At 39.4% G+C, this 26223-nt stretch overlaps 1 protein-coding gene across 1 annotated transcript in view; it reads right to left on the bottom strand.

Annotated features, from left to right (window-relative positions):
* CACNA1F (calcium voltage-gated channel subunit alpha1 F) overlaps positions 1-26223 on the bottom strand; it is a 4101209-nt gene that overhangs the window by 2164949 nt on the left and 1910037 nt on the right. The window contains 1 exon segment of the mRNA XM_044079296.1: positions 21850-21862. Coding sequence (XP_043935231.1) covers positions 21850-21862 — 13 coding nt within the window.

Raw genomic sequence — 26223 nt, 5'->3', positions numbered from 1 at the left:
GCGGGGGGGCAAGCCCCCTGCACCCCCTACTTAAATATACCAACTCCGAGATTGCACTACAGCGAGGAAAAGGGAATGTTCCCATTCCGCGCTGTATTGTAAACTCCGTACTTTGTTTTCGAAGTTTTAGTACTTCGGACAACTGGGCTCGACCAAGTGAGTTTTGAAGTACTGAAACTTCATACAAATGAAGTAAACCCATATATATATATATATATATATATATATATATATATGGAATCACTACTTAATACCGAAACTACACAATCCCGAAGCCCACAATACCGAGACTAAAATCCCTAAACCACACATTACCGACATTTTAAAAGCGCGAAATTCAAAATCGCGGAAGTACTACATACATACAGCACACACACAAACATATACAAAGCCTCCCCCATAACCAAACAAACCACCCTACACTAAAGATAAGCAGGGGGGCTTCGCCCCCCTACACCCCCCCATGTGGAGGGCTATGCCCCCCACACCCCCCCGACTTTAATATTCCAACTCCGAGATCGCACAGACATACACACAAGGCAAACTCACACCCACACATTATAGCCCCTCACACACACACACACTAAAGCCCCTCACAAACACACTTACACACACATACTTACCTGAACCGCAACACCAGAAGCGCTAACTCAAAATCCCTTACCATCGGGATTTTGAATTTCGCGCTTCTGGTCTTATGGTAATGTGCGATTTCGGCTACATGGTCTCGAGCTTTTGAAATTCGAGATTTCAAAAGTTTGAGATTTAGTAGTGTTCCTATATATATATATATATATATATATATATATATATATATATATATATATGAAAGGAAACTTCGCACTAAAAACTATATGAGAAAACCGACACTAAGACGAAACTGTTGTTGTTAAGCGCTTTCTTTCTGTAATCCTGTCAGAACTTATGTTTGTGTCTTTCAGCTTTTTCCCGGTTAGGGGTCGCCACAGTGGAACTCCGGTCCGCTAATGACTGGCAGTTGATTTTTACGTACCGGCTTGCCAGGCCTGACGCACAACCTTCAACAAAGGTATGCCCATTCACGCATGTCTCCACGCAGAAGATGCTCTAGCTGAGAATTGAACCAGACAGTGTCTTACTGTGAGGTGACAACGCTACCGCAGCACCACCACCGATACAGCTGAGAAAAACTGTAAACTAAAGATTTAAACTGTGGACATTAATACAATGAGTGGTGTGAATGCCATAAACTATTTGACAAGGAAACTACCCTATAAGAATGTTTGAAAAAAACAAACAAACAAAAAAAAAAGTTAGTGAGCCTATCAAAAGTCTGGGAACAAACAGCTGTAAGTACAGTAGCTAATCGGTGATTGTGGGGCGTGGTTAAACAAGTTCAGGCTAGCCATCTCAATGCACACTTTAGATTCAAGTTCTCATTGAGACCCGGTGTCATCTCTACATTCAGAATTAACTGTCAACTGAGTTCTTTAAGTTGAAGTAAACTGTCAAAGTCCCCAAAAAACTGTTCAACTTGTTCTAAAACAAGAAGTTTGAAGCCAGTTAAGTTTGGACATCTGGTGTGGTATCATCTTAAGGCATTAGTTTCTTCTTTCTTTCTTATTGCTGACAAGTGCTCTTTGGCTCTGTCAGAGAGCTTTCTGATAGTTTTCCCTACGTAGAATGCAGGGCAAGTGTTGCAGACTGCTGCATACACAACCATGGTGGAATGGCAATCAAAATGTCTTTTGAATTAAACTAGAAGGTTCCAGTGCTCAAATTTAAAACTAATCCCTGTGTATATTACTGGGCACACTATGCATTTCCTGCAGTTAAACATGCCACATCCATTTCCTCTACTAACTTTGCCCAACAAGTAGTGCATGTCATTATTTTCAAAGGCAGCTTTCAAGGTGGTAATTTTACTGTAAGTAAAGACAGGTTCTACCCCTTAAAGGGCTGCTGAGAGAATCATGTCCTTTAATAATGTTGCAATCTTTATGGATGACATTCCTAATGGCTGCCATGTCTCTGCTTATGGGCAAAGGGAAACTACAATTTCTGTCTGTGTTTTGGTCAGTATTGCTATTATGTTTGTTCTCAAACCCATATAAAGTATAGGTTTGTGTTTGCTGTGTCTTTCCAAAGCCATTTCATAGTAAACATCTTCTACTAAATGTCTTGGGCAATGTCTGTTAAGAAGTATTTGGGAAAGAAACTTGCATTCAGTGCGGAAGGTGTCATCATCACTAATGATTCTTGAAAGCCTTATAAACTGCCCTTTAACTACATTTTTCTTAACAAAGAAAGGATGTTGACTTCTAAAATCTAAAAAGTTGTTCCTGTTAGTATTTTTTCGAAAGACGTTAGAACTGAGAGTACCAGAGTATTCATCAACTGATAAGGTGGTGTCTAGAAAAGAGCCCTTCGATTTGCAACCCGAAACTACAAAGTCCAAGAAAGAGATTCTGTCAGAAAGCTCTTTAATGAAAATGTCTAGATTAGTTTTTAACCGTTCCCATACAAAAAAAATGTCATCAATATAACGCCTATAAAGGTGAACACTGTTGTAGCCAGGAAGATGAATTAGAGTCTCCAACTCCCTCGTACTTAGCACTAAGTTAGTGAAAGCTGGGGCCATTTTTAACCCCACTGTTATGTCTTTCACCTGTTAGTAAGTTTTGTTATCAAAATGAAAAACGTTGTTTTTCAAAACAGCTGCTCTCAGAGTGATGAGTGTATTAATTTTGCTTTCTGTGAACCCTGAATAATTCTGAATGAACAATTATACCACCCTTAGTCCTTCAAGATGGGCTATGTTGGTGTATAATGCAACAATGTCCATAGTGACCAGGATACAACTGGAAAAATCCTGCCGTGACTAAAAAACGTTCATTCAAAAAACCCCAAGAATCTTTACTATAAAAACACGTGGACTGTACTAGTGGATTCAGTACTCCATCAATATACTCAGATATTCTTATAGTCTTTCTGCGTTTGTTGGTAATACTAAGTCTAAATGGGGGGGGGGGTCAGTTTCATTTTTGTTAATCTTCGGAATACCAAAAAGTTTGCCTAGATTAGGGCTTGTGACTGAAAGAAACTGATATTCTTCTAGAAACAGTTGTTGATCCCTTTTCCATCCGTCATGCACTGTTCCTAAAAGCTTTACCGCCTATTATCCACTCCTGGTTCCCTCTTCTCTTACAAACCTTAATCTTCTACTCTTCCTTCTTCTTAATCCCGTCTTTATTTCCCTGTGATGATCACCATTTTTCTAACTCCACCCACCTCCGTTATCAAGCTTATTCAAGTCCTGTAATGGAAAATTCCAGTGATAGTTCATGGCTACCAGCACTCACTGTTTTTCTCTCTAGGAACGGAACAGTATAGCTTCTGTGGCTTCATTCAGCAGGTTATTGCTGTCGTCCCTTATAAGTGTGTCTGACTATGTTCTTTATCTTTCTGTTTTTGTCTTGCAACCTGATGTTTCTTTGTGCCATCCACAAAGTAATTTTCCAAAAACTGGTGAGCGTCTCTGATGCATTGGTCTTTGTATTGTGACTGTTTTCTTAGCCTTTCTGTCAGCCAAAAAGTATTCATTGCTAGCCTGGTCAGTCTCTTCTATCTCTTTATAAAAAACACAGCTACAATACAGCAAAGCTTTCAGGCATAAAACCCTTCCTCAGTGCATTACAAACCATTAATGGAAGACATGTTGAATAAATAAGGGTCTATAATCATGTGACCAGCAGCCCATTGGTCATATGACATACACACATATAAACAATAAAATACCTAAATTTATACATTTAAAACAACATAAGTAAGTAAATTAGCTAATAAAAGTCTATTACTTTAACTTAGTTTGCTGTAAATATTTTAAAACTGGTTTTAATGTAACTACATCATTGAGTCCTGGAAAAAGGTCTGCTTCTAGTCTAACTATCCATTGATATTCCTTCAATTCAAGTATGTTATTAATATCCCCACCTCGTGGTGTTTTGTCAACAATACAGATAACTCTAAATAAAAATCTATGTTGATTACCCTGCTCTAATATATGTTTGTATAGTGCGTTTGTGGTTACTGCTCTTTTTATTTCTGATCTATGTTCAATAATTCTATCTTTGAGCTTTCTCGTGGTTTTTCCTATATAAAATGACGAGCATTGTGAGCAAGTAGCCATATATACTACTGAAGTAGTATTACATGTAGCTTTTATATTAAAAGTATAGAGTTTATTTGTTATCGGATGTTTAAACTGGTGGTTAGTGGAGTCAAAGATATCAGGACAGCATGAACAATTAAAGCATTTACAGGTACCTGGTTTCTCAATTTTGGGAATAGAATTAAAAGACATGTCTTTATAACATAATTTTTGTTTAAGAGTATTCATATTCCTAAAAGAAAAGTAAGGTCTATCTCCTACCACATTCTTAACATTTGTGCAGGCCATTAAAATCAACCAGTTTTTTTGTATGATATTCTTAACTAGATGTGTTTTTGCATTATAAGAAGTAACAAATCTAATTTTTGTGTCATGATGCCTAGTTAATGATGTTACATCCCCATTAGTATATATGGGTCTAAGTGTAGTATTTCTATCAACTATAGTTCTATTTTTAACTTCTAATAGAAGACTACTACTATAACCACTTGTTATCAATTCTTGAAACATAACATCAAGCTGTCTATTGAAATTAGTATCTTCTGTATTTAATTTACTAACTCTACTAAATTGTGATGATACTACACTTCTAAAAACATGTGGTGCATGCATGCTCTGGAAATGTAGATATCTCCCTGAATGCACTTCTTTCTGATGTATACTAGTATGAAGACAGTCTACCTTCTTATATAATAATAAATCCAAAAAGACAATTTTTTCATTAGAGCTTTCCATTTTAAACTTTAAAAATGCCGTAGTGCTGTTTAAATATTGTAAGAAATCATATAATTAATTCTGTGTACCTTTCCACAACATAAAACAGTCATCTACAAAGCGTTGGTAGAAAACAACTTTCTCAGTAAATGGATTGCCACTATTTAATATGTACTTCTGTTCCCATACATATAGTACTAAATTGGCGTAAGTATTCGCCACTGAAGTACCCATGGCTACGCCTGATTTTTGTATGTACAGTTGTTTATTAAACAAAAATATGTTGTTAGTTAAGACAAGGTCAAGTAAACCACAGATATTTTCTATCTTACTTGATGTAAAAGGTGACCTAGTCATTAGGAACTCCCTGATACTTTCAATCCCATAGCTATTTGGTATTACTGTAAACAAAGATGTTATATCTAACGTCACAAGTAATATTTCTTTGCCTACCATGTCCCTTGCCAATGGGGTAAGATACCATTCTCTCAACTTTATTAGGAAGTTAGTTGTGCCTTTTATGACTGTGTCACAATGATCTAAAAAAGGGTAAAGTTGTTGATGTAAGTAGATAGAAATAGGTTCGGTGATCCACCCACCCCCAGAGACAATAGGTCTCATGGGGGGGTCACCAATAGATTTGTGTATTTTGGGTACACCATATAAACATGGTATAACTGGAGATGGAACAGTAAAGAAATTAAACAAGTCTATATCAATATCATTCTGTAGTTGTAGATCATAAACGTTTTCAACTGACCCAAGCTGAAGTAATTGCGGAACGAAGTGCCTCTAAAACCAGAATGACACTGACGTATAGGGCTCCTACTCCGGCTAAGAGGAAGAGTGAAAGCCCTTTGGGACTAAGCAAACAAATCCGAAAATAGAACGAGGTATACTAAATTTATCTAGTTTTAAGTTAAACGAAGCACATTATTCCTTATTGAAAAAAGGGTTGAACTTTATCCCAACAGCTAATGAAAATGTTGTGCATATACTGACTGACCTAAAGTTGTTTGTGAGAACAGTAACTTTAAAAATGTTATTTGGCAATACTTGCAATACTGGAGCTTTATGTAAAAGGCGCAGTACATTCATTCCTAGTAATGTACCTGTGTTAACTGCCTTTAATGATATCTGTGAACTAGAAATTAGGAAATTATATACAAACTCTAAGATTTCCACAAGATTAAATCTAACATATTTGGAACATAAGGCACTCAAGTCATTAATTAATAATCAAGATATTATAATCAAATCTGCAGACAAAGGAAATGCTATTGTAATTATGGATAGAACTAGATATATAGATTCTGTACAGCTTCTACTTAACGATGATACAACTTTTAAAAGTATTAATTCGGCTGATGTTAAGAAGTGTATAAGTATTATATATATGGCGATTTATGATCTACAACTACAGAATGATATTGATATATACTTGTTTAATTTCTTTACTGTTCCATCTCCAGTTATACCATGTTTATATGGTGTACCCAAAATACACAAATCTATTGGTGACCCCCCCCATGAGACCTATTGTCTCTGGGGGTGGGTGGATCACCGAACCTATTTCTATCTACTTACAACAACAACTTTACCCTTTTTTAGACCATTGTGACACAGTCATAAAAGACACAACTAACTTCCTAATAAAGTTGAGAGAATGGTATCTTACCCCATTGGCAAGGGACATGGTAGGCAAAGAAATATTACTTGTGACGTTAGATATAACATCTTTGTTTACAGTAATACCAAATAGCTATGGGATTGAAAGTATCAGGGAGTTCCTAATGACTAGGTCACCTTTTACATCAAGTAAGATAGAAAATATCTGTGGTTTACTTGACCTTGTCTTAACTAACAACATATTTTTGTTTAATAAACAACTGTACATACAAAAATCAGGCGTAGCCATGGGTACTTCAGTGGCGAATACTTACGCCAATTTAGTACTATATGTATGGGAACAGAAGTACATATTAAATAGTGGCAATCCATTTACTGAGAAAGTTGTTTTCTACCAACGCTTTGTAGATGACTGTTTTATGTTGTGGAAAGGTACACAGAATGAATTATATGATTTCTTACAATATTTAAACAGCACTACGACATTTTTAAAGTTTAAAATGGAAAGCTCTAATGAAAAAATTGTCTTTTTGGATTTATTACTATATAAGAAGGTAGACTGTCTTCATACTAGTATACATCAGAAAGAAGTGCATTCAGGGAGATATCTACATTTCCAGAGCATGCATGCACCTCATGTTTTTAGAAGTGTAGTATCATCACAATTTAGTAGAGTTAGTAAATTAAATACAGAAGATACTAATTTCAATAGACAGCTTGATGTTATGTTTCAAGAATTGATAACAAGTGGTTATAGTAGTAGTCTTCTATTAGAAGTTAAAAATAGAACTATAGTTGATAGAAATACTACACTTAGACCCATATATACTAATGGGGATGTAACATCATTAACTAGGCATCATGACACAAAAATTAGATTTGTTACTTCTTATAATGCAAAAACACATCTAGTTAAGAATATCATGCAAAAAAAAACTGGTTGATTTTAATGGCCTGCACAAATGTTAAGAATGTGGTAGGAGATAGACCTTACTTTTCTTTTAGGAATATGAATACTCTTAAACAAAAATTATGTTATAAAGACATGTCTTTTAATTCTATTCCCAAAATTGAGAAACCAGGTACCTGTAAATGCTTTAATTGTTCATGCTGTCCTGATATCTTTGACTCCACTAACCACCAGTTTAAACATCCGATAACAAATAAACTCTATACTTTTAATATAAAAGCTACATGTAATACTACTTCAGTAGTATATATGGCTACTTGCTCACAATGCTCGTCATTTTATATAGGAAAAACCACGAGAAAGCTCAAAGATAGAATTATTGAACATAGATCAGAAATAAAAAGAGCAGTAACCACAAACGCACTATACAAACATATATTAGAGCAGGGTAATCAACATAGATTTTTATTTAGAGTTATCTGTATTGTTGACAAAACACCACGAGGTGGGGATATTAATAACATACTTGAATTGAAGGAATATCAATGGATAGTTAGACTAGAAGCAGACCTTTTTCCAGGACTCAATGATGTAGTTACATTAAAACCAGTTTTAAAATATTTACAGCAAACTAAGTTAAAGTAATAGACTTTTATTAGCTAATTTACTTACTTATGTTGTTTTAAATGTATAAATTTAGGTATTTTATTGTTTATATGTGTGTATGTCATATGACCAATGGGCTGCTGGTCACATGATTATAGACCCTTATTTATTCAACATGTCTTCCATTAATGGTTTGTAATGCACTGAGGAAGGGTTTTATGCCTGAAAGCTTTGCTGTATTGTAGCTGTGTTTTTTATAAAGAGATTTCTCCAGTTTTTGCCTGTTTCTTGAACATTATCTCTTTTGGACACGTTTTTTCAGTCTCTTCTATCTCCCACTTTCCCCTGCACTGCCTTTTTTCCTTTCAGTAACTTCCTGGACTTCAGAATACCACCAACAGCATTTCTTATGTATTTTATTTCCACACATAGCTCACCACCATATCTGTTCCACAGTCTGCACTCAGCTTGTTTTAAGATGCCATTCTTCTTTGAATCCACCTAATTCCTCTTCTTCCTGTGGTTCTCGAATCCTAAGCATTTCCCTGAACTTTTATGCTTTGCTCCAGTCAATTTCCAGGTCTTCAGTCCCATCTTTACACTGGAGTCTGACTTCCCTGAGTTGAGCAATATTTCTAATGATATAGGGTGGCCTAATAGTTAAGGTGTTTGCCTTACAAACACAAGGTACAGGGTTTGAGTCTCACAAGGGATAACTGGCTAGGCATAAAATGGCTCACAAGGGCAGTTAGCTTAGTACTAATCTATGAACCTATGAACCTAAAGTCTTCCCCTTACTACAATTTCCACACCATTTCTAGTCTTTTCTCCCCCAAGTAATAGACTCCAGATCCCAAGCCAAGTGGCATTGCTGCACTGCCCTTCAATCTTGACTCCTTAACACACAGGACATAAAGTCTACTTACCATCATGACATCTACTTCCAAGCTACATCCTGACAGTGAACCTATATTCAGTGTAGCAATCCTTAGTTCATGCTTGGAAGGTTGATTTGTTTTGCATCCAGCTTCTGTTCAACACAACAATCCTACGTAAACCAGGTTGGGCAACTGGACACTGTCCAGCCAGTAGCTTACTGACACATGGCTGATGAGCATTATGGCACACACACAGACCCCCCCCCAGCATTAGTATGATTCCCTGGCATAGGTCAGAGTAGACCAGTCCCTCAACCCACTTATTACTGGTAAATGCATATTCCCATTTTTTATGACATAAGTCAAGGTGATCAAATCCCCTACAGCCAATGTTTACACCATCAAGTGGCTAATCCTGTCACAGCTTGCTGTTTGCGATCTGTGTTCTCTTATCCAGAAGATACTGCACACCACAAATGATGTCTAAACTGTTTGATCTACACACCTCTTTTCCTGATAGGCATCTACTAGAGATTGTGCTGCAACCCACAACTCCAAACAATTTTGGATGAGTGTGAGGTAGAAACACGCAGCATGATTCTGGGATGTGCAAAGAATCCTACAGACATGGGGAGAACAAGCAAACTATACATGTGCACTGATTAGAGGGCAGGATCAAACCCTGCTTGGGAAATGAAGACCTTAACCATTATAGCAATTGTGTCTAAATTTGTACAAGCAGGAGAAACCTAGTCCAAAGTTCACAGTAACACTGAGGTCATATACGTAATTTTCACACTGTTACCATTGTAACATTCCTCAGTAGGGAAGCAAGGTCCTGTTTCTTTTCAAACTGTTCATCTGGTGTTTGAAAACCATTTCCTCTACAGTTTCTGAATTATGGGAGATCAGCCAGTGGTTGGATCAGACTCTGTTTTGGTTGAAAAGTCCAGTTTATGACCTACATTTTGTCTATAAAAGATTTTAGTAGTAGTAGTAGTAGTAGTAGTAGTAGCAGAAGTGCCTTCCTCTTTTAATTAAGGAATGCGCAGGGAACTTTAGGGTCTATATTAGATCAGCGAACACTTAAAAAAGCGAACGCTGATTGATCGACCTTATGTAAGCGAAATCTTACAATCTCGAACTGTCAGATCAGAGATTTTTTTCCTAGGGAAAAAAATCGCTGATCCAAAACACATGCACACAACACAAGCACACCAAACAAACAGAAATCCACATACATACACCTAAAATCTGACACCTAACCCTACACTAAACTATGCACACACCACTAACTATCCACTTACCTTAACCCAAACCCTAACCCTAAGGTCCGTCACTATTGCACACTCACCTCGCCCGCTCCATAACCCTAACTCACCTAAATCCGCCCTAACCCTCATGTCCACACAATCGCACACATATCTAACCCGAGCCCTAACCCTAACTCACCTAACCCACCCTAACACTCACATCCACACAATCGCACACTTACCTGAATCCGACCAGTAACTTTCCACCACAGCACTGAAAATACCGAAGCAACAGAAACGGACAACCAAATTCTTTCCCTAGGAAAAAATCTGAGTTTCTGTTGCTTCGATATTTCTAAATTTCGCTAAAATAAAGTCGATCGATCAGCGTTCGCTTGTTTAAGCGTTCGCTGATCTAATATAGACCCAAACTTTAGCATATTATATGACTGTCAGCAAAGTCTTAATAGTCTGAAAATGACTGCACACTGATCAACAGGTTGATTAAAGTTCTTCCAATGTGAAAACTGAAACTGTGAAAAAAGCCAGTAAATGCAATTGATTTCAGTTAGTGGCTAGTAATTACTCTGCCTGGGTGCCAGCAAAGAAGAAACTTCGGGAAAAAAGTAAGAAAACCCAACCAAAAAAGAAGAAAACAGTTTGGATGAGAAGAATATCATAGCTGTTCAGCAAAAAGAAGTTCAAGGTTCAGCTTTGGTACAGCAGAATGGTTTCAGTAATTTAGAGGAAAGAATAAATCAAATGCACTGAGATGGGTTTAAAATAAACAAAACACTGAAGGAATATACAAAGTCAAGTAACAAAAGGCTGGAAAAACAGAAGCTTAAACTAGCTATTTAGATGAACTGATGAAACTGCAAAAATCAGAGGATGAAGTGAAGAACAGATTGAGCATGAAGCTTCTCAAGAGCAGTTTTAAGATATTGTAAAGTTAGAAAATAGCACATGCAGAAAAAAGAACTGGGATTTTTCTACTGCACCAGAAAAATCTGAAAGGAACATAATGCATTACATTTATGAAAATGCAACTGGGCCAGTGTTCATTTAATTTAAGTTGTTAGTTGAGAGGGCAAACCATGTGTATGCTCCAAATCTAGCCACAGGAAAGGAAGCAAAACCTTTAAGATGCAATCATACCAGCAGAGAGAGAGCTACTCCTGACAAAATTGTGGTGGAAGGTTAAATAATTAAAAACTGGGGACAGCAGAGTGTTTGTGGAAAATTATTATATCCTTGCTGAACTTATTATACTGCACTCACCTCCTTCAACCTAAATCACACATCACAACCCTCTCCAGCCTCCTATGCCACTCCTTTCTTTTGTTTTTCCAACTACCATACCTTATCAATTTATTTCTGCAGATCTTTCGTCTACGTCTTTCTCTTTCCACCCTACTCACCTAAGCTCTCTGAATATACCCTACACTGTACTCTTTGTATAATCTCCTTCTCTCCATCTTTCAACTTTCTATAACCATAATATGAACACCGTCTCTCATAATAAGTTATCACTAAATTTCCCTTCACTGTTTCAAATCATGTAATCTCTAAAATCTCTTTACATATCTTATTAGAATTTTCAAGTCTCATTTATCACATGCTAATCTATGTAATAAATAATATAACTATTGAGTTTTCCCTCACATATTTTCTCCAACTCATGTTACTGTTTTTCATTGCACATTTTATGTTTTTCTTATCACAACACTTTTTGCACTGTTATATTTTGTAGTGTAACATAATGCTTTGTGATTTAAAACATCTGTACTTGATTTTGAAAGATTGTGGAGCTTTTCTCCCGGGGTATCCACTGAAAATGGGCACTTTCAGGCACAGTCGGACTTTCCCGGTAAACAAATGTCAAACAAATAAATGCTGTACACCAGCCAGAAGAGAAGCACATTTACACCAGCAAACAAGGAATCTTGTGACAGGTGTGACTTCAAGCCAACTTCAGCTGTATTCAGAATATTTTTTCTTGGAAGATCAAAGCATGTGTGGATGTAAAACAGGCTAAGAAGGAAATTAAAAAAGTTTAGACACCAATGACTGAGCCAACATCAGAACATGACTCTGCTTCTTATTCTTCTGACAATAACAAACCTTTTAGAGAGATTTTGCAAGTTAAATCATTTACACTGTTTCAAAAGAAAATGCTCAAGTAACAAAAAAAGGCACAGAAGTTGACTAGAAGAATCAAGAGTAGCTCTGGTTTCAACCAGAGCTAAGTGTTGGGAATTGGAGAGGATCAGGAAGAGTACCAGCAACATTGTAAAATTAGTGAACAAATGACACACTACAAAGTATCAATCCCATTAGAGATAGGGTTATACATGAGAAATGTGGCTTTGCATGAAATGGATAAGAAACACTGGAATTATGTTGACGTTGTGGGTGAATTGTAAAACACATTATGTCATTGATGTTTTGAATAACACTGAAGAGACTAAATATGTAACAGTAAGTACATCTGTTTTTATTAGCATATGTATAAAAATTTGATTATGTAAACTGTATGTTATTCTGTGATGCAGTTCTGTATATTGCACAGTCAGAAGTATTTTAGCTGTGGGAGTCCATATCGATGATTGCTGTATATCTTTAAAGATATTAAAGCAAGAAAGTATTTATTCTTAATTATACTGTATCCAGGCTTTACACTGTAACAACAGAGGATGGAAGGAAGCAAGTTAAAGTTATTATAAGGCCATCATGTTGGGCTGCTGGGGTGGGAGATATATAATTGTACTGACTGTATTATATGTAGAATTAAGATAATAATTTCCCATTTTTAAAAAAGAAAATGCCTAGTTTAATACCCTTGGTTTAAGCTGTAGACATGTTTAAGGAAATGCATTTGAAAAATAAGACGAGAAAATAAAAAGTACTGAATATAGTCATTATTATTTGCATCTGCAAAAGTCATTACTTATTTTTCCATTAACAAATGTTTTCAGTTGGAGATGGAAAGTCTACAAGTGCAAGTAATTAATCATGATAGGTCTGAACATGTTCTCAATTAAATTTACAAAGATTCATTCATTCATCTACAAACTTGCTAGCTATTTTTTCATTACCAGTTGCTTTTACTTGGACGTGAGCAGTCTGTAGTTGCAAGCAAAACATTATAAAGGTCAGGACTTTGTTCATAGGTAGGTATTAGGCTAGTGGCCCTTGGGCTATATAAGCCTAGCTAAAAAGGTACCACCCAAGAAAATTATTTTCCTGTGCCCCTGTCGAGCAGAGCCACAGAAGTGATCCCTGGGGTGAATTTCCTATGTCCCATCCAATCATCAAGATTTTTCTTGAAGAGTGCTAATGAGGAGCTCTGTTTGACATAGATAGGTAGTTTGTTCCAGAGTATGGGAAGTCTCTGGGACTGGAATCTATCCCTCCAGCAAGTTCTGTTTACTGTGGTGACAAGGTTTAGGTCCCTAAACATGTAGCTCAGAAGGATTAGGATTTCTTTAAGTGGAGCAAGTCCAACAGCTCTGTGTTTGACATAGCTTTGTATGTTAGGCAGAGATCGCCTCTGAGTAGTCGATATGCGACAGAGTAAAGCTGGAGTTTTTTGAGATGGTCTGCATACGGCATCTGTTTGAGGCTAGTAATCTTCATTGTGAGGTATTTCTGTGGCCTCTCCGGTTGTTGTAGATGTCTTGTGATGTATATACCAAAAGGGGCACTGTACTCTATAATGGGTCTAATGAGTGATGAGTACAGGGGAACAATGACCTCTTTTTTTTTCTGGATGAGAAACCTATTGTGATGAGGTGTGCCACATAGAAGGATTTCCTGACCACTGTGGCAATGTGATTATCAAAGGAGAGACTACTGTCCACCTGTGCCCAAGGTCTCTTATCACACTTTCAGTGTTAAGTAGATTACCACCTATCTGGTAGTTCATAGGTACAGAGTTTTGTCCAAAGGGGATGACAATGCACTTTTTGGCATTGAGCTTCAGGCCATGGCTTTGACACCAGGCATCTATCTCCGTGAGCCCCTTTTGTAGGATGTCCACATCGTCAGGAGTTTCGATTATGGCATCCAGTTTGCAGTCATCTGCAAACTTTGTTAGCCAAAGACCTTCTGTGTTAGCCTGTACTTCAGAGAAGTAGATACCAAAGAGTAGAGGACCCAGGACTAAATCCTTTGGTACGCCACTTGTCACTGGTCTGAAGTCGGATTTGGAGTCCGCTACTTTCACAGTGTGGGTTTTGTCCATGAGCCAGTTGGCAACCCATCTTGTGACATAGGGATTTATACCTAGTTTAGTGAATTTATCTATAATTCCAGAGTGGGGGATGGTATCGAAAGCCTTGGCGAGATCTAGACAGGCTGTTTGAACCACCTTACCCTCATCTATGGCTTTGGTGACTGCTTCAAAGAAGTCTATCAGGTTTAGCAGACATGATCTGCCTTTTACAAACCCGAACTGAGTGGGATCCAGAGTTTGGAGATTACCAATGTCTTTGTTTATGAGTTCCATGATGATACGTTCTATGGCCTTGTACACTAGGCTAATCAGGCTAATGGGGCAGTAGTTCCAGGGGTCCGTCGTGACTCCCCCTTTGTGGAGTGGGATAACCGTCATGGTGTGCCATTCAGTGGGCACAAAGCCTGAGGTGAGGCTATGATTGAACATGGTACTTAGGTGGGGTGCCAGTTCGTTCTGTAGTTCGTGGAGAATGCAGTCTGGGATATTGTCAGGTCCCATGGATGCTGTGTTCTTGACTTTGGAGAGTGTGGTTTTGCCTGTGCAGCCGTGATTACAGGAACTTTGCATTCTTCCAGTATACAGATGGGCCCTCTAGGGGGTGAGAGAGGGGTAAAGTTAGTGCTGAACCTATCTTCCAGGGTGTTGGCAATATCAGTTGGTTGTGTATATTTTATGCCATTGTGCTGTAACTCACAGCAGATCTGACTGTTGCCATTAAGATTCTTGACATAGCTATAAAATGCTTTGTGGCTGTCTTTAGAGTCAGTGGAAATTTTGCTTTCGTAATTGGCTTTGGAGGATTTTGTGAGGGATCTCAACTTCTTACTGAGGCTGACCAGGGAGCTCCTCCAGTCATGGGATTTTACTCTTTTTTTTTGCAACAGTTTCTTTCTTCTGTTGTAGAGTTTGTTTATGGCAGAGGACCACCAGATTGGCTTCCCTTTTTTGGAGGATAGCATGATCCATGCACTCGTGTAGGTGCTTATAAAGTGCATTTGCGTAGGATTCAGCAGTCGTCCCTCTATTGTCCATCTGCATGGGTGTCATGAAGTTTGCCACTTCTGTCTTAAGAAGTGTGAAGTTGGCTTTGGAGAAGTTTTTTACGGTGGTTTCCCTAACAGGGGGTGGGGGCGGGATGTGGATGTCTAGGGTGATTAGCTTGTGGTCGGATCTGACCAATGAGTAATTGACCTCTGGTGTGGAACATCAGTCACCCATATTAGTAATGACCAGGTCTAGGATATCGCTGCCCCTGGTGGGGGTGTGAATAAGTTGATCCAAGACGTTGGAATTTATGAACTCCAGAAAATGTTGAGCAAAAGAGTTGGTACATGAGTAGTTTTTCCAGTTAATGGTGAGGTAGTTGAAATCGCCCATTATTAGGGTGTTGGGTTGTACCCTAATATTTTCCCGTGTATCAAGAAATGAGGAGTGGGAATCCTGGGGCATGGTGGGGGGTCTGTAGCAAGCTAGAATTTGGATTGCGGTCTTGCCCAGAGTTAGCTGCACTTGGATAATCTCGGATGCATTATGCTGTGCAACTAGCCTGGAAGTGTGGATATCCTTAATGAATATGGACACGCCTACGCCTTTAGTGCTTTGGTCCTGGTTAGGTGGCCGAAAGGTGTGGTATGAATTATAGCCTGGTAATGCAGGGGTACTCTCTGGAGCTTTGAACCAGGTCTCTGTCACTGCACAGATGTCGATGTTCTCCATTTTAAGGAGTGCCTTGAGTGAGTGCATTTTGAGGTTTAGACTTCTAGCACTGAGTAGCATTATCCTCAGATTTTGCCCTCTTGTACCTGTTACAGTGATGAATTTGTGATTTGAACCTTGCCTAAAAAAGGCACTATAGGAGTGGCAAGAGCCTTTGCCAGTATCTGGAATCCCAAGGGCGACAGGTGCAGGCCATCTCTGGCAAAGCATCGTGGTCTGTCGATCATGTCATTCCAGGCAGACAAAATACTGGATCCCCTTACAATGACACCAGAAGCTTAGCCAATTGTTGAATCATTTTGTCCTTGTACTGTGGTATCATTCTGGGTGATGGCAGAATGCTACTGAGAGCTAGGGTCATACCTGCCTGGGCTACAAGATCGCAGAGCTCCTCCATGTCTCTTTTCATGTAGTCCAGGGAGGTATGTCTCAGGTCATTCACACCAACATGGACAATGACATAGTCATATTTGTACTTGTTGTGGAATGACCTGAGTGCGTGCATTATGTGGCGGATCCTGGCACCCGACAGGCAACTGACAGTAACTTTCTCCTTGTTTAGTCTGGTGAGTGGAACATCAGAGTGCCTGACTATAGAGTCACCTATAACTAGAGTGTTGGGTACGTTGTTATGCCTTATGGGCTGTGGTTGAGTGGCACACTGAGACTGTGGGCTATGTGTGATTTGGGTTGTGTTGGGGGGTGGAGTTTGCTTGTGTTTCTGCTTTGGAGGTCCCTGTTGCTGGGGCAGGTTTTTATTGAGAGCCTCCGTGAATGTAGGTGTGTGCTTTGTATTTCTATGTGTGTGTTTTGGTGGTGTAGATTTTGAGGGACTATGTGATGAGTGTGGTGTGGTGCAAGTGTTTATCTTCTCCTCTTGACCGTCTATTCCAGTCTTGGGTGAAGACAGCTTTGCTTCCAGTTTCGCTATGTAAATGCATCTCTCACAGGTTGTAGTGTTGGGTGGTAGGAGGAAAGGGTTGCCTGTGTACACGAGGCAATTGCTGCATTGCCCCAAGATGCCCAGATTCATCAGGTAGACAGGAAAAAACACGGGGAGCTGACCCTTAGACATGCCTGGATAGGTGCTTATTTATTAAGTACTAAAAACTGCTTTCCTCTAGACAAGTGAAACAAGTTGAGTGCTGTAGTAATTTGTAGCTCATTTAGTGCTTACAACGAGTTCTGAACAAGTGCTGAGCTCAGAGAAACAGATTTGAGTGCTGAAACTAAAAAACTGGCTAGTTCTAAGAGACAAAATTAAGTTAGAAGGCTTCTCTCCAACACAGAAAGGTTTGGGGGCTCAGAAGCTTACAAATAGTCCTGGATAAAGTAAATATGTATGTGGACTAGAGCACTTATAGGAAAGGCAGAAAACAGTAGGAGTGCCTGAAATCAGAATATGACCTCACTGCCCTCAGTTGAGTAAGCAAATGAGAAGGAGTATCCCAATACAAGTTTACAAGAGGGGCATGCAATTTCAAAGCCACCAAGATTAACAAATCTACTAAAGCCACCAAGATTAACAAATGTACTAAAAGAAATATACAAGGTACAATGTAATTAACATTTAAAGGTATACTGACAAGCTGGTCAGTGAAAAATAAAGTTTGAAACTGTAGTACTTGACAACATTACAGAAGTAGCTGCATCCCCAGCAGGAAATGAAAACTGACACTGTGTTAAATGACTATTATGCTGTACAAGTAGTTGCCTCCCCAGCAGCCTTGGTACTTTGTCACAGTTAATATAACAGTGCAGAATTAAGTTTATTTACTTAAAGGCAGCCACTGCACTTTTACTTAGGGAATAAAATATAACATTTACTGAAATCAAACAAGCTGTTTTTCACATCTGGGAGGAGAATAGAGGTAAAAAGGGAGAGACAGCAATTAGTGTAAGTGGGAGCACAGGATCTGATGTGCTTTAACATGGGTAACCTTAATTTTAGAACAGGTAATACATACAGATGCAGTCACTGATTTTTAGCAACTACTCTTATCTGAAGGAATAAGCTTTATTTTTGAAAATGTACATAGTTTTGTGTATTTATAATAAGTTAAAAAAGGGTTGGAGTTTCTGAAAATGTATTTAGTTTTTTGTTCAAGTGTTTTCTTTAAAGCAAAAAGTCTATAAAGATGTGATATGGGTTCAAATGGAGATGAAAAGATACTACTACATTAAGAGATCAGCCTGCCAAACATTAGCGTACATGTAAACTAAAAATTGGAAATATACAATCAAATGAACTGCCAAGTAAAAGACATGGAAGTAATAGCTTTCTATCATGTTAGCTATTGATATTACCATAGAATGTAAATGGCCTTGCAAGTACAGACAAAAAGCACACAGTACCAAATTATATTAAAATGTGAAGGGTGCAAATAGTAATGCTGCAGGAAGGTAGGTGGGTTTGGCATAATGGTTAAGATCTTCACATCACAGACACAAGATACAGGGTTTGAATCTGACCTTGAGTTACTGGGTTGGGTCAAAATGGCCTCTCAGGGAAGTTCGCCTAATTTTCACCAATTAACCTAATCCAAATTTGGATATAAATAATTATGTGAATCTGATGAAGAAATTACTGTCGGGCAAAGGAAAATGGGAGTAATAATACTGATAGTTAGAGAGGGTCCAACAGTAAAATAAGAGGGGAAAATGGTACTGGTAGATATATGTTAGTAAGGGTTACTGACAGCAGAGGAGAATTATTTTGGTATATGTTTATATTCCACTTAAAAATTCTAGTAAGTTAACTGTGGGAGAAATAATAATATTTCATTAGGGTATATTATTTATAACTAGGGACTGGAACCTGATTTGCAATAGTGAGGATGTATCACTGAGACCTGGAAGGCAAACATAACAAAACAGGATAGATTTCTGAAGAAATAGTTGAGAATATTTGATATAGATGTGAATTTAGTAGTAGGAACTCGGAAAGAATTTACATTCTTCTCTAAAGGACAGTAAATGGGCTGGACTGGACAGAAAGTACAGTTTTGTACCTACCACAAATGTAGATGTTTGAGTGTTCACCCTGCTGCAGTCATCACACACGGGGTTATCCTGTTGTCAGGCGGTCCTGCAGTTGGCCGGAATTCCAAAGTCTTGGTCCGGCGTCGGTTGCTGTCGCCTCTTCCCTGACATCAGTGCGCCAGGGGTATATATATTGCAACCGACGCCATTTTCTTCAGTTTTTCTTGCCCCAGATGTCAGGTGCCCCCAAAAAGGTATTCAGAAATTAATACCAAAAGTAGTAACCACAGCACAAACACAAAATCCCTTCAGCTATAAGCAAATACATCAGTAAGGCATAGAAGAGATTTAGCCAGTAGATCAGAGGAGATGGAGGTGGGGTAACCTGGACTGCAACAGGGTGAACACTCGAACATCTACATTTATGGTAGGTACAAAACTGCACTATGTTCATCGTGTTACACTGCTGCAGTCATCACACTTGGGTTGAATCCCAAAGCTAAGGTAGGGGGGAGGTATCATAGAGGGTTAGTGGAGGCTATAAGGCCCTGCAGAACTGCAGTGGCGAAGCCCGCCCTGGACTTTGAGTAAAGAGGTAAGTGATAGTGTTTGGTAAAGGTGTGTACTGAACTCCAAGTTGCAGCTTCTAAAATTTCCTTGGTTGGAACCCCCCTAAGAAAGGCTGTAGAGGTAGCTGTAGCCCTGGTAGAGTGGGATCTAATGGTATCAGGAACTGGTTTCCCATGATGTGTATAGCAGAAACGTATGCAATGACCTATCCATTTAGAAATGGTTTGCTTTGAAATAGCCTTCCCTTGAGAAGTTGTAGCATAGGATACAAAGAGCTGGTCAGATTTTCTGAAAGCCTTAGTTTTGTCCAAATAGTAACAAAGCTGCCTGTGAACGTCCAAGGAATGCAGGAGTCTCTTACCTTTGTTCTGTGGATTGGGGAAGAAGGTGGGTAAGTGGATGGTTTGATTTAAAGCTACACTGGAAACCACCTTAGGCATAAAGGAAGGATTAGTACGTAGAGAAACTCTGTCTTGATGAAAAATGAGGAAAGGTTCCACTGCCATTAATGCTTGTAGCTCTGAGACTCTTCTAGCTGAAGTTATTGCTAGATGCAGGGCAGTCTTCCATGATAGGAACTGTAGATCTGCAGAGAAAGCTGGGCAGTCTTCCATGATAGGAACTGTAGATCTGCAGAGAAAGCTGGTTCAAAGGGAGGTAGCATTAGTTTTTCCTGAACAAAATTGAGGTCCCATGTTGGTGCAGGGGCTCTGCTAGGTGGTCTTATGTTTTTTGCCCCTCTGAGGAACTGCCTTAGAAGAGGATGTGAAAATAAAGGTGGATCCGTGTTGTAGTGAGCTGAAATAGCCGAAGCATGGATTTTAATTGAGGAAAAAGAAAGTCCTTTGTGCAACATCAAAGTTAAATACTGTAGAATGTGAGGCATGTGAGGCTGAATTGTGTCTTGGCCTTTTGCTTGGTTCCAGGCACAAAACCTTTTCCATTTGTCTGAATAAGCCTTCATGGTGCTTGGCCTCCTGGCTTCCAGAATAACATCCAGAACTGCTTGTGAAAGAGGTGCTGGTTGGATGCTTATAGGATTTGCCATGCAGCCAGATTTAAAGTGTTGAGCTGGCTGTGAAGAATCTGATTGTTTTGTTGTGTGAGCAAATTGGGGGATTTGAGGCAATATCCATGGTGGGCTGTGAGCCATATTTTTCAATAGCGGATACCAGTGCTGGCGTGGCCAGTCTGGGGCTATGAGGATCAGTCGTGGTCTCTCCTTTCTGACTTTCAAAAGAACCTTTGTGAGGAGAGGCAATGGGGGGAAGGCATATACTGTCAGGTTTTTCCAACTGAATGAGAGAGAGTCCACTTTCCAAGCTTGATGGTGAAATGTCCTTGTACAAAATTTTGTCAGTTGATAGTTTTGAGGACTGGCGAACAGGTCTATGTCTGGAAGGCCCCATTTTTGAGTTATCATTGCAAATATTTGTGGATCTAGTTTCCACTCGTGGGGATCCTTGATGTTTCTGCTGAGGTCGTCTGCCAATGTGTTCTTCTGTCCTGGCAGGAAATTAGCTTGTAACTGGACTTGGTAGGCCAGAGCTGTGTTCCATAAGGTCATTGCTTGCCTGCATAGCGGGTAAGAATGTGTACCCCCTTGTTTGTTTATGTACCACATTACTGTGGTGTTGTCCGTCTTTATTGCAAGTTGTCCTGGATGTAATAGATCCTTGAAGGCTGTCAGAGCTTTCTGTACAGCTAGCATCTCTTTTTGATTTATGTGCAGATTTCTTTGATCTGCAGTCCATAGGCCTTGAATGCATTGTCCTGCCATGTGTGCCCCCCAGGCGTAGTCTGAAGCATCTGTTGTGATAGTTTGCCTGGGTGGGGGCAAGGTGAAAGGCTGACCCTTGTTGAGGTGACATGCCTGTGACTACCATAGAAATTCCTGTTGTAGGCAGGGAATGAGAGATATCATTGTGTCCAAGCTGTGGCTGTGTTGAGACCATACGCTTTTTAGGTACCTCTGTAATTTCCTCATATGCAGCTTTGCAAATGGTATTATTAGCATGCAAGATGCCATGAAGCCCAAAGCCTGCAGAATTTTTCTTGCAGTTAATTGGGTCTTTGTTGCCATTGTCTTGAAATATTGAGTCAGTTGTAGTTGCTTGTCTGGCGTAACATAAGCCTTCTGGGCCGTTGTATTCAAGCTGGCACCCAGGAATGTCATTTTTTGTGAGAGTACTAGTTTTGACTTCTTTTCGTTTACTGTGTACCCCAGGCAGTTTAGTAGATGCTTTACAAAGGCCAGATGATGTAAGAGAATGTCTTTGCTTTCTGCTTGGATGAGGCAGTCATCCAGGTATGGATATATTTGAATTCCTCTTTGTCTGCAGAATGCAATTACTGGTGCCAGGCATTTTGTGAAAACTCTGGGCGTAGTAGATAAGCCAAAGGGCAGTGCAGAGAATTGGTAATGGGTTGAACCTGCAATGAAACGGAGGTATCTTCTGCAACTTTGTCTGATAGGGACATGCAGGTATGCCTCCTTGAGGTCCAACGTAACTAGCCATGCTTCCTTGCCCAACATGGGAAGTAGCTGCTGTAGTATTAGCATCTTGAATTTGGGTACTTGTAAGTAAGTGTTTAGAATTGAAAGGTCCAGAATTGGTCTCCAGGCATTGTCCTTTCTGGGCACTAGAAAGAGTCTTGAATAAAACTCTTGGCCTTGCTCTTGAGTAGGTACCAGCTGAATGGCTCTCATGCCATGAGAGCGGTAATTTGCCTTTGTGCCTCTGCCCATTGATTTTGTGGCAGGTTTGGCATTCCTCTTTTCATTGGTAAGGTGTGAAAGTGGAATCTGTATCCTCGTAAGATTATGTCTAGGACCCATTTGTCCTTTGTGACAATGTGCCAGTTGTCTGCAAAAAGTGCGAGTTTTCCCCCCAAGGGGGCTTCCAACAGAGTAGTGCTTGGCCAGATGAGGTGCAAGTCACTGAGTTTGCCTTCTGGTGGTTTAAGACCTGTCTTCTCCTCCCTTCTGTGTTGTAGAGCCCCATTGGCGAGGTTTATACTGGGCTTGTGGTTGTCCTCTGCCTCTTGGGCGTCTGTATTTACCCCTCTGTGGTCTGTCAGTGGCTGGAAAGGACCAATTTTTTTGTTGGCCAGTTTCTGCTGAAGCGAGGGGGTTTTACTTGTAGGAAATCTTTGACTGTCTGCATAGATTTTGCCTTATCTTCCATTTTCTTTAAAACTTCTTCTGCTTTAACTCCAAAAAGAACATCTTGCTGTAAGGGAACATCTAGTAGTTTTGCTTTAACATGATCAGGCAGAGTTTGTTCCTTTAACCAAGCATGCCTACGTATAACAGACCCAGTGACAGCTGCTCTGCAGGAGGCCTCCAAAGAATCAAATCCACATTGTAAGGTATGTTTGCCCACCTGCTCAGTGGCGTGCAACAGATCCTGTACTTCTTTCAATTCAGATTGTTGAGGGAGAGAGGTTATTCTTTGCTTTAACTGAGAGATTAGAAATTGCTGATACTTAAGCATGTGAAATTGACAATTCAGTGCCCTCATAGCTAGTGTGGCTGAGGTGTAAACCTTTTTCCCCCACCTGTTGCTCTGGAATCCCCCTCAGAAGGTACTGGGTTTTTAGCCATAGAAGCCTTAGCCCCCTTGGGACCCTGCGAGATAGTCTCTGGGTCAGCTACAGGGCTTTTGTAAAGAAATTTGTGGGAATCAGGCACTCTATAGTATCTGTCTGGCTTAGGTGCAGCAGGAGGTAGAGAGTCTGGGTTGAAACTGGATTCTAAATAGACATCATCCACAATGTCCAAAACTGGTGGGATAGCAAGTGGTCTGTGTTGGGGGAGTAAAAGAAATTCTCTGAGCCTTTTCTTTGAATCAGAGTAGTCCTGACCTTCCCAGTGAAAATGTTCCCTCATAGTGTGTAAAGTTTCCCCAAAGGAGTAGTCTTCAGGAGGAGAAGCTGAGGGAATGCAGTCCTCAGCATCAGAATCTTCATAAGGAGAAAAAGAGTAGTCTTGGTCCTCAGAGGAGTCCGAAGAAATGGACATCTGCTCAGAGGATGCATAATCTTCCTCTTGTCTAGGCCTTTTGTCAGGAGGGGGCTGTAAACCCCTGATTAAAGAAATCAAATCTTCAGCCATTTTGAGCATCTGTTTCTTAGGCATGGGGCCTTGAACAGGAAACTGAAGTGCAGTCCTTTTAGATTTAGAAGGAGTCTTAGACTTAGAAAATGTTTTAATGGTGAGAGTCGTCGGTCTGAAAATGCCTTCAGAAACCGATGGCGTTTCTGTAGTACCGATGTCTTTTGTAGCAAAGTCATCGGAAGGGCTTGAGGTAAAAGGCTGCATCAGCCTGGTACATTCCGTCAAAATTTCCGCAGCGGTCTCGGGTTCCAGATCTGCGGTAGTCAGGGGCTGTGTCGGAGCCTCACTGAGGACCGGAGAACCGGAGACCGGATCGGCCGAGGCCTCAGAATCTGGCTTAGGCCTGGGCTGTCTGTCCTTATCCCTGCGTTTTTTGTGCACGCCGGTAGTCGGTTGCTCTGACGGCATGGTGTAGTTAAATTTCCTACCAAAGTAGTGTCATGCAAAATCAAAGTGTCTTTTAATAATACGCTTATTAAACCTAGCACAAAACCGACAAGAAGTGACGTCGTGGTCTGGGCCTAGGCAAGGTAGCAATAAGAATGAAAATCCTTATGAGGTATTTGCTTCCCACAAGAAATACAATTGTTAAATTTTTCTGACATCAGTCTGAGGCAAGAAAAGTTTCCCCAACGAGGTACTTAGCTTTACAGAAGACTTCGGTCTGAAATTCGAATTTGAAAATCTCAGGAGTCGGCCGACCGGCACTTGCGAACTGGTTCTGCTTCGGGCACCGCGTGGCAAGAAAGACTGAAGAAAATGGGGTCGGTTGCAATATATATACCCCTGGTGCACTGACGTCAGGGAAGAGGCGACAGCAACCGACGCCGGACCAAGACTTTGGAATTCCGGCCGACTGCGGGACCGCCTGATGACAGGATAACCCCAAGTGTGATGACTGCAGCAGGGTAACACGATGAACATCTACACTTCACAGAAGGATGTGTATTTAACTGAAAGCTTTCGGCACATATCTGATGACTGTTTCAGACCATGCAGCAATAAAATTTAACATAAGATGCAGGATAATGCAGTAAAAATGAAACACTGATGCTTTCATACTGACCTGTTAAAAAGAGAGGAATTTAAGGAACGGGTAGGGAAGACAGACATTTCTTCAGATCTGACAACTAATAAGTGGGATAAAGTGAAAATGAAGTTTATAAACACTGTACAAATAACAAAGAGATATGGGAAAAGGGTAACAAGAATTATTTAGAGTGGTTGACAAAAGTTAATGTGCTCCAGAATAATGGAAATCTCACAGAGAAAGACGAGAGCAATTTCTAAGACCTAAAGGGAAAATAAGGGAGTTTTTGGATAATATACATGAGTTCAGAAAGGCTGCTTTTAAGCAACTAGTTTTTGACAACTCCAGAGCATAAAAACTTTTAACACAATCACTTAGGAAACAGAAACTAAAAAGGGTTGCCATCAGACTTAGGGCATTTATGATATAAAAAAACAACCGCAGCTCCTATAGAGATAAGAGGAGATATTAGAGAAATTTTATGAAAATTTGTATAAAGCACAGGCATATATAAACCAAAAAAAGCACAAATAGAAATATTTATAGAAAACTTAATTACTCAGATATTAGCCAAGATGGGAAGGGGTGAGATAAAAATGGTGATGCATAATCAATCAGTAAGGAATTCTTGGAAGTGCCTGCATAGAAAGTTTTATATCCCAAGCAAACTTCACAGAATTCTACCTTGGGTAGATAGCAAATGCTGAAGGTGTGATGTGAAAGACAGAGGCACCTGGGAACATGTTTTTGGGAATGTAACACGTTGGCAAATTTAAAAAATTCTCTACACGGTACTTTGTCAGAAATATTGCAAGAGCAAATGGTTGTAAATAAGGAAATGGTTACTTTGAATTGGGATATAGGATATGAATACTCAGTGGTTGGTGTAAAGATTGGCTATAGGTGATTTGGTCATACTGAGTAATGTTGATGTAATATCCTGACCTCATGTAAAAATGGGAAAAATTAGAATGCTGAGAACAACTATGATACTGGATCTGAAGTGCCTTATTACCTTATAAAGTTTAATGCTATTGGCTACTACAAAAGCAATGCATTATAAAGGAAATAAAACAACTGGATGTATGATCTTTAAAAAAGGGAATCAGCAAATTACATAAAAATAAACAGAATTTGTGGGGACAATGCCTACTTAATAATGGTCTGGAGGATGCGGTTTAAGGGAAGGTATGAATTCAGCAATTTATATAATAATGAAGTGAATAATAATTAAAAAGAAAACGTAGGTATACTGCAAGAAAATAATGACAAATGTCACTGTGGTTTATTTTCTTTTCTATTAATGTACATGGGTGTACCTATGTCATTGTTTAAAATGTTATTATTTAATCAATATGTTTTAAAATATATATATTTATGGCATACCAGCCTTCAACAAATGTACACTTCCAATACTTCAAGCAA

This window comes from Protopterus annectens, chromosome 8.part0 (assembly GCF_019279795.1).
Source record: "Protopterus annectens isolate FY-2018-M chromosome 8.part0, PAN1.0, whole genome shotgun sequence".
In the NCBI taxonomy this organism is placed as follows: Eukaryota; Metazoa; Chordata; order Ceratodontiformes; family Protopteridae; genus Protopterus; species Protopterus annectens.
The sequence above is the reverse complement of the archived record's forward strand: the minus strand, read 5'-3'. Positions and strand labels throughout refer to the sequence as shown.